Here is a 10,091-nt window from a genome sequence, read left to right as displayed (position 1 = left end):
GAGTTTTTAAACCAGAGCAGATTAAAGGTTGGTAAAAAAAAAATAAAAAATGGAAGGACTTGCCCTTTAGAAATTTACTGAATGGGAAGCTGCATTTAGCAGCCATTAGCTTCATATACAAAACAGAGTCGGAGTTAAAGGCTATCTGTGTGAAAGTATCATGATCAAATTAATTACATGTCGCTTTGGACGAGTGTAGAAAAACAAAGTGTGCTGGGCATAATGTGTATGTGTAATACGGCCCCTGTGTAAACCGGACAGAGAGAACTTCCGGGTCAGATCGATTGTCAACAATGAAATAATGAAAAGCAAAATTGACAGCTCGTTTTTTTTTTTATTTTTGCAATTGCCGTTTTTCTAATTTCGTTTTAAAAACGAAAAAACAATAAAACACATGCTTGTTTTGTTTTTGCAATTTTATTTTGAAACGAGAAAATAAAGAACGAACCATACACGGATTGTTTTCGTTTTCTCATTTTTCATTCCGATTTTGGTTCAATAAACGAAAAACAAACAAAAAAACCAAACAAGTCTATTTTCGTTTTTTCTTTTTTCATTTCAAACGAAAAAACGAACTGCCTTAAAATACACGGACCGTTCAAAATAATAGTATTGTGTTTAAAAGGATGAGTAAACCTCAAAAATTTTCTAATAAATTGCATTTTAAAGAACACAAATGCATTGGGGACACTGCACATTATATTTCAAAGCAAAATAATAATAATAATAATAATAATAATAATAATAATAATAATAATAATTCAATATTACAATATTTCGAGATTTCCTGAAGGCCCTTGAAGGCGTCCTGGAAAAAGGATCACAAGGGTAAGTTTAGATCTCTAAACTACTCGAATATCAACAAATGTACTTAGCGTAAACTCTTGAGGGCTCAGTGTACCAGTTAAGGCAAACACTCTGGCGAAGGTGTGCTGGCAGCCAGCTGCTCATATACTTCACCAGGAGACGACAATTCCCCACAGGTGCGTCTGGTTTGGACCTGCCGGCACGCCCTCCAAGAACCTACGGTCATCAGGCGCCCTCTGGTGGATGATCTGAAAAGGAACCCAGCAGGCCCACCAGCCTGGTACCTAACAACAATGAGAAACAATCCAAGCATGTAGATTCACGCAAAGATCAAACATAAAAAACAAATGAAGGCCGACATGCTGTACAATATTGACAGTTATTTTGTTGTAGATTCTATCTTTTCCTCTGTCTCTTTTAGCCTCTTTTAACTGCTTACACGCTGCAGCTTACATAACCATGTTTACGTGTGACTGCCGGCAGTCATGTGTAAACGGACTGAAACTGGTTAGGCTACCCTGTGCTTTGATTCCCTACACCAATCTGTTTTGCCGTCAGGGGGATTTCATAGTGATATAAAGCACCCCTGACCATTACATACCGAATCCTAACCAAAACTCACAAACAAAAACTAATAGAGATAATCAATCTACACAGCTCAGCTCTATAAGAAATCTGCCCATTTGTTCTCTCTTGGTGAAAACCTCCTTATCCAATTCCTTAAGACTCCATATGCACCCTGCTTTTAACATAAGACCATGATGGAAACATTTATGGTGCACTTGTAAAGTGAGTCCAAGTTGTGCAACAACAGGGTTATCAAACCTACACATTTTCCTTCCTCCTCACACCTAACCCCTAACTCCTCTCCTCTCCTCTCCTCTCCTCTTTTTATGCTATTTATTTTGGTTGAAGCAAATCTGTCTGAAACTGTTAATTTACAGTTACATTGTTGACTATCATTTTTATAAGGAAAATTCAGCTTAACCAGTATTTATACACACAATTACTTATTCTATTCTTATGATCAGAAGACCATTGTTTTACTATAATTTTCTTATGCTTCCATGCATCTTGTGAATTACAAGATACTTGTTTCCTTTTCCTTGTTGACCTTTAAAGTCTGGCAGGTGAAGGACGTATTGATATTAGGACCTGATACGATATGAGCAGCAGCCAATAGCAGAATTACAGCAGGCCTCTGGGAGGGAAGTTAATAAGCAACTGATTGTTGAGTCTGTTAGCAGATAACAAAAGCATTCACACACACACACACGCACACACACACAGAGACACACCCACCTTTTATAAGTCCACTGTCTCACTTCCTTGCGAAAAACGTCCTGTGTCCAGCTTATCAAACTGTTGCTAGTCGGTCATGAAGAAGCTGGGGTTGCTGCTGCTTGGAGCAATGTTCTGTCTGTGTGTGTCCGCTGCAGCGGACGCACAACTTGACCTGCAGGGAGACACAACGATACCAGAGAAGGAAGGCATTTTACAACTTGAAAAGGGGAACTTCAAAAGGGCTTTGAGAAAACACAAGCAGCTGTTGGTGCACTTCTGTAAGTCACACACTGACACACACAAACACACAGCTGGATTTAACCTTCAGGGATAGATAAGTTACACATGTGTGAAACACACCCTTAGAGAAGAAGCTCCTAACATTCATCTTCCCTCTGTGTGTCTGCCAGACACTCCGCTGACATCAGAAGGTCATCGTGTTGCAGCTGCATTCAAAGCTGCTGCCGCAGAGCTTCAGGGGTCAGAGGTCAAGCCGGCAGTCATTGATGTGACAACGGAAAAAGAGTTGGCGAAAAAGCTCCATGGGAGCGGACAGCCCAGCATCAGACTCTATCTCTCTGGAGATGTAACCAACCCGGCTCTCTGCCCTGGTATCTGCCACCATATTTCTGTTACACATTCCCATTTGCGGCTTATGCAACACTCTTTGGACATTTTCTTTAAAAAGAAATAGCTGTAGTTTGGCTTGAGAAATGTCAAACATATTTATTTATTTCAAGTTATCATGAACAAGACATAAACAATCTTACCTTAACCCTTGTGTCTACAAATGGGGTCCAACTGATGATACGTAAAACTTGTATCATTTACCTCAGTCCTCACACGCACAAGGGTTAAAAAGAATCCATCTAGAGGCCCTGTGACCAGTGGCTACTTAGCAGATCCAGTTAATGGTTATACTTTAAGAAGTTGACCTTTAACACTAATAAAATTAATAAACCCATTTAAAACTGACAGTAAGATTTCATTTTCAATGCAGTCAAGATGTTACCCTGTAAAACTACTACTAAAAAGAAATATATTTTAAACTAACATCATAAAAACACATTAAAATAACAATGCATAGGAAGAGGTGGTTACAATTATGGTCTAAGTCAGTGTTTCCCAAACCTGGTCTGCCAGGCTCACTGCCCTGCATGTTTTAGGTGTTCCCTTGCTTCAGACCAGGTGATTTCAACTGACAGGTGTTTGCTGAACTGCAACAGGCTGAATCATGTGTATTGAAGGGTTAACCCTAAAACCTAACTCACTGCAAAACAATATTTTAAGTTCGGTCATATTGTCCATTACTGTCATTAAAACTTATAAAAATAAATTTTGCCTAAAAGAAGAAAAGCTAATGAAATACAAATTGAGACAGAACAAAGGTCGATCTAATAAAATCAAAGATTCAGTCCCTTCTTTCTGCCTGCCTGTGTGTGTAAGTAAATGAGAGAGAACATTTTCTCAGACTTTTGAGGGCCACAGTGAAATATAAAAACATGTAAATAATCAAAATCATAAATAATGATTTCTGAATGTGATCATTTAAAAACAATTTGCAACCCATAAAAATAAATGTTACAAATTAATTAAATGTTATGAAGTACAAACTCAAAATAAATTTGCAAAAAATGGATTAATATTCATATTCATTACATGTTTAAGCATGTATATGTATTTTATTAATATTTTATGTGACTATTTATGTTGTGATTGGCCAGTATTTGAGTTGGGATGGCATCTTAAATGTAAATATAAACCCAATAACTTAAAAATTTGAAAAAAAAGGATATAAAATAAAAACAAATGGATGAGACATTTGTTCATATTTGTTTCAGATTTATAACATTTTATATGAAGCAAATATTTTAAAAAAAAAATTTTAAACTTCCCCTGTGTTCAGATTTGTAGCTCAAAATAATTCTATTCATTTTCATAGCCAATTATCAGAATTATGGAAAAAGTTTTTGATAGGTATTTTCTCAAACCTACATAAAAAAGAAAGAGCCACAGACAATGCATATGAGTTTTCAACCAAACTTCTGCAGAAGGAGAAGACACAGTGAACTGCTTCTCCAAGCCGCTCACCATGTGTTCTGAAAACCTTCAGTTTGTTTGTCTCTTTTATTAGCAAGAAGGGTGTGAAAAGGAATGGAGGGGGTGAAACCCCACATCCTGTCTTCACAGTAGGATGTGGATTCAGAAACAAAGAAGGGGGACACAAAATTTAATTAACACAGAGATAGGTTTACAGCTCAGGAGTATCCCAGGAAGATCTGAGTCACCATCTGTAAAAACATGCTTGAGATTAAGGAAAATTTAATTGTGTCTCCAGTTTCAACAAATATGAACACTAAACTTCTAAATAGAAAAACAACTAATAACATAAGATTACAAATATAAGAATGATAACAAACATAATTCTAACAGTTTTATTGTTATTTTTGTCTTTAAGCTTTTTGAAAAAGCCACTATGCTTTTCTGCTGTCAGTAAAAATACTCATTAAAAGTTTTTTAATGAATTGTGATGAAGTTCCTCAGAGTTCAGCTTCCATCTTGACCTGGCTGCAGAGGAGGGCGGGGACATCTGCTGATCTCATTGCGGATCTGAGCCAATTAGAGGCCATAGACGATCTAATTGTGGTTGGTTTCTTCAAGGTAAGCAAACACATTTTTTAATTTCTTCTACCAAAATTTAATTCTTTACTCAAAGTATAACCCTTTCTCTGTTTGTGTGAAGGAGCTGAACCATGAGTTGGTTCAGGTGTTTTACGCTGCAGCCATCGACCTCCCTGACATCCGCTTTGCTGTGACGCAGGATGATGAAGTCATCAGCAAATATACCGTCACTCAGGATGTTGTTCTGCTGCTCAAAAAAGTATAGTCATGACAAAAACATATAAACTGACACAAAAAAACTATTTGAAACAGTCGATACCATCTGCACAAAAAAAGCTTAATTTTGAACTGATTAGCTGGTCACATTGAAAGAAAATGTGAATAAGTAGTTAGCGGCATAACATTCCCCCCAAACTCAGAAATGATTAATGTAATTTCAGATATTCTTTGGAATTTTGAAAACAACTAAATAGAATACTAAAAACTTCTGAAATTAAAATTCAAAATTTTTCTGAAAATTTTCAGAAAATTGTTAATAGCACGTCACATGTTTTCATGCGCTATTAATTTTTTACTTTATTTCTTTTTATTTTTTTTTATTTTTAAGACTTTCCAATATTGAAGAATGTCACATTAATCTGGGACTTTTTTAGATTCTTCCCAGAATATATTTTATCTCCTAAAATATTTATACATATACTTATTTATATATTAGGTATTTATTAAAATATGTTGACATTTATTTTGTTACATCTATAATGACCTTAGTAAAACATTATAGGTAACGGTCAACAAGTGATATAAAATTATAGATTTTTTTTTCTCAAAAACGTAGAATGAATGATGAATGAGTTAGCTCATGTTGTCATTCTAAATATATTTATAGCATCTAATATATCAGAGGTTGCGCTAGACTTTTTTGTTCATCATTTTGACAGACAGCTTTAAAAAAATTGATCATGTTCTATTTTTACCCATCAAATTATAATCACATTAACATCGGCTATTTAGTTAATATTCACCTAGTTGAATTGTGAACCCAGATCCCATCACAAATAAAGCAGATAAACGCATCTAACTTCTTCTCCGTAGTTACAAAAACCACTGACTGTGGCTCCAATAACTTATAATAAATGAAATTAAATGACTCCAATTAAATTACCAGCATTTCACCTGTTGGGGTATGAACTCAACGCGGCTCAACTTTTATTTTATTTTATTTTATTATTATTATATATTTTGTTACCTTGTGGACGGCCTGGGCGTGCGCTTTTACGAGGATTCTTTTGCGTAGTTTCGCTTTTCCGAAACAGATAGATATTACCAGGGCCGTGCAGAGACCACTAAAGGGGCAGGTGCTCAAAAAAAAGGGGCACATCTAACCGCATTCTAGGACAGAATATTAACAAAACCACTCAGCTTTCTGAGTTTAATAAACAATGATAAATTACAAAATTGTGAGATATACAATCAAAGTTAAGGAAAATCTCTATATAGAGCATGTAACTATGCATATGTAAGATATTTTATAAGTAATTTCTTTCTGCAGGTCTATTTTGTTATAGGAAAGTATTGCAATATTCAAACCCGCAATTTAGCAAGATTTGTAAATCAGAGCTAGACCAGACATATTTTGTCTTTACAGAATTACACTATTAAAAATATAAACAAGGGCACAATGCAACCTTTTAGTGGACTGTAATTTATAAAAAAAGAGCTGCCTGCCTTTTATTACATACATTATATCAATCATGGTAATTCAGGGTGAGTTATTTTTAATTCTAAATGAATATGGTCTATTTTTTAAGTGCTATTCTCCTTCAAGATACATTTACCTAACGCCAGAATAAATACAATGTATATTATGCAGCAAAGGAAATTAGAAGATCGGACATATATCCATTATGGAGATGATCGGTTTTGGATGGGCGATGTGCCCCGTATTGCATAAGCGACACTGAAGAATGACTGCTATCATTAACGATACAGGGAAGAAGCTTTTCAATTATCTAGCTTTGCTAGCAAAGTCGTTAGCTAGCAGCAAGCTAGTAGCACAACAACAACAGCCTAATGCCTATATGATAAAAATACTGAATCGGTAGATGAGAACAGTTTTTCCTCACCTGGCTGTCTCCTCCTGCTCAGTAGATATTCAGAGAAAGGCAGACGCAGAGGCCTGTCAGTGTCTGTTGCATTTCATTTCCTCTCTGCTTAAACCGCGACTCCGTGCTGAAGCAGAAACTATACAAAGTTCAACGTGGTTTTCTGTCATCTGACAAGTAGCAAGTCTACTCCACTTTATTCACCAAAAAATATTTTTTTTTAATTCAAAAACTGTTCTGTAATCTGGAACGTTCGCTATGTTGAGCTCCAGTTAGCCGCCTTATCTCACTGCGTGACAGGCAACTGCGTCATGCGTCACAGGCAACAGGTCAAAGGTAACAAGGTGACCGGCTTATTATGTTGTACAAAAAAAATAAAATAAAATAAAATAATTTTAGTACATGTTATTATATGTCAGAAGAGGGCTTTGAAAATAATAATATGACCACAAAAAAAAAATTGACCAAAAGGGCACTTTGGGGCAAGGAGCAAAAAGGGCAGGTGCTCAAGCACCCCCAGCCCCCCCCTCTGCACGTGCCTGGAAAGACGCATTTAGTTCAGAGTCCATGAGATGATATTTAGAAAGGATTATTTTTATTGATTGACTTTAGTTACCTCAGCGATTAAATCTTTGCGTAAAGTCTATAATGTCTGCCCATGTGCATCAGTCAGGGGTTTTAATTATAACCTGTCAAATGACGGACGGGCTTCAAATTTTCCCGTCGTTTAAAAAAGCAAACAAAAAACAGTCAAATACGGAAAATATTCGGTCAACTCGGCCTCATATATATATATTGTAAGTGTGGCAAGCTCTCACTAGTCTAGCCCCATCAAAGCTCTTTCGGACGTGACACGTTTCTTCTAGAAAAAAGAGGTCTTGAATCCAATATTCATTCTCCAGTCTTTACTGGATCCAAAAGGAAGTAAAAATAACTAACAGATTCAAAATAAAAACAAATAGAAAGTGACGGTCAAAAGACTGTGTTCCTCTAATGGTGCCAGACTTCTATAGTGAGCATGCTCTAATCTTTCATAAACTAATTAGACAAAAAACAATCAATCAAAAGGCAACACGTAACAAGCTCAAGCTCAATACAACCACAGATGCCCATCTCTTTCAAACAGCAGAGCAAAAGTCAAATTCACGCCAAAACAAAACAACATTCTGTATCAAGCTCCAACAATGTACGTATGGCTCCTATATATATATATATATATATATATATATACACATATGTGTGTGTGTGTGTGTGTGTAGGTGTGTGTGTAGGTGTGTGTGTGTATTATGTATGTGTGTGTGCGTGTGTGTTTCCATGGTTTGGCATGCTTTCCTTCTATATATCCGTCTTTCCTGCCGACTCATCTCTGTGTGTGCTTCAGTCTCAGCTCATTCAGACGTACAGAATGAAGCCAGAAACACCTAAAGAGGAGCTGGTTGTTTTCATCTCTGTCTACCAGATGGATCCAGTTACTGAATACGATGGCCAGGTACATTTCAAAGATTTCCAGATGCAATAAAACATGGGAACAAATAGAGTTCTGTGATAAGATGCCTGAAGATCCAGTTCACAGATAGCTTTTTGGTAAGCTGTCTGTTGTATTCTCATCCCTAAAGGATCAAAACCATCATTTACTGCAGTCATGGTTCATCATGTACAAATCTTTAACAATATTGTTTTCTTCTTTTGCCCCAATCAGGACAGGTATCAGACAAATTTTAAATTAATCAGTGGATTTTCCAGACTTTTGCTGAGTTGTTTTTCATTTGGACATTCTAAGAATCTTAGACTATTGAGTGCATTGATGCTTTCTCTCTCTTGCTGCAGACAGCCTCACAGATCCTAGGTTCACCTGTGTTAAACCACGCCCTGCTCTTTGTCAACAAAAGCTCTGAGGACTTTAGAGAGATTTTCTCTGCTTTCCACAACGCTGCAGAGGCATTTAGGCTGAAGGTATAAACACACACACACACACACACACACACACACACACACACACACACACACACACACACACACACACACACACACACACACACACACACTGTCTGTCTGCCATCACAAGGACTTTTCATTGAATTCCATTTACTTTTCATTCATTTCTAAAGGCTAAAACCTGACCTTAACCTAAACTCAATTCACACCTTACTCCCTGAACCCAACTTATGGGGTCTGTGCATTGAGCCCCATAAATAGTCATTCCTCACAACATAGTGATTGTTGGAAAAATTGTATGGGGGAATTTTCTGCCATAAGTTGAGAGCACACATTTTCAGTCTGAAATCAGGACTTCATGTCTGTCTTTTTGAAACTTGTACTCAAAACATCTGCTCTCTTTCAAATATTTGCTGTGCTTTCTCAAACCTTTCTCCTCACGCTCAAAACTTGTCTCTGCTTGGATCAACTTTCCACTTGCAAACCTCTCTGCTCACCCTTGAAACAAAGAAGTACCGTCACCTTGCAACTTCTCAGCTAATAGAATGAAAGTGTTATACTGTGTGCGTTTGTTTCCTTCTTGTGGGTGTACCTGGGTGGCTACTAATTATCTACTAACAGTGCACTATTGATTGATTGCAAACAGCCTACTGATCTTAGGCAGGAGTTTGTTCACCCAACCAAAAAAAATGGATCCACAGAACCAACCATGTTACAACTTAGTCACCTTATAATGTAACAATTATGGTACATACTTTTGCCATAGTTACATTAGTACTTTAGGACATATAAACATTTTTTGACACTTTTTATGAAGATCTTTTCACAAAAATAATACTTAAATCTGCAGCAGTGCAAGTAAATGTAATTTGATGTCATTTGAAATTTAAATGTAATGTGAGAGCAAGCTCTTAAAGTGGTTAAACCTTTAACCACTCCCAGTCTTGTCCATCTTCTATCTAGTTGTTTAAATATAGCTGAGTATAAAACAAAAAGGTGTCCTCCAATGTCTCACAGAACCACTGTATTGACATAGATACTAAATGACACACCTGTAATTTGTTATGCTGGATTTTATTTAGGGCTATTAGAGTAAAGAAGTCAGAATACAAATGCTTACTACTTAAATTTTTAATTTAATATATAAATTAACCTCATATCATTTTCCTTCCATTTCCATTTAAAGGAAGCCACTGCAGTTATTTTTTAAACTCTGCTTTCTTTGATTAGATTAGCTTTGGATGATTTACCATAGTTAACCGAGCTAACCGAGAAAACAACCAGTGGAAAACGACACGTTGGATTGACAGCAGGCAGAGGTAAAACTCTGCCTTGTCCGTA

General features: G+C 36.4%; 1 protein-coding gene across 1 annotated transcript; it reads left to right on the top strand.

Moving 5' to 3' along the window:
- Positions 1–2,122: 2,122 nt before the first annotated feature.
- LOC106941307 (protein disulfide-isomerase-like) lies at positions 2,123–8,768 on the top strand (the record flags this gene model as incomplete). Its single annotated transcript, XM_015024280.1, has 6 exons — positions 2,123–2,369; positions 2,502–2,702; positions 4,628–4,752; positions 4,835–4,972; positions 8,197–8,304; positions 8,643–8,768. Coding segments are annotated over exons 1-6 (882 nt in total), but the record flags the coding sequence as incomplete, so codon positions are not given.
- Between the last annotated feature and the right edge of the window lie 1,323 nt (positions 8,769–10,091).

This window comes from Poecilia latipinna, unplaced genomic scaffold (assembly GCF_001443285.1).
Source record: "Poecilia latipinna isolate Pla-1442-1.1 unplaced genomic scaffold, P_latipinna-1.0 Scaffold3599, whole genome shotgun sequence".
NCBI classification, from domain to species: Eukaryota; Metazoa; Chordata; class Actinopteri; order Cyprinodontiformes; family Poeciliidae; genus Poecilia; species Poecilia latipinna.
Note: the sequence above shows the minus strand (reverse complement) of the source record. Positions and strands in the feature narration are given on the sequence as shown.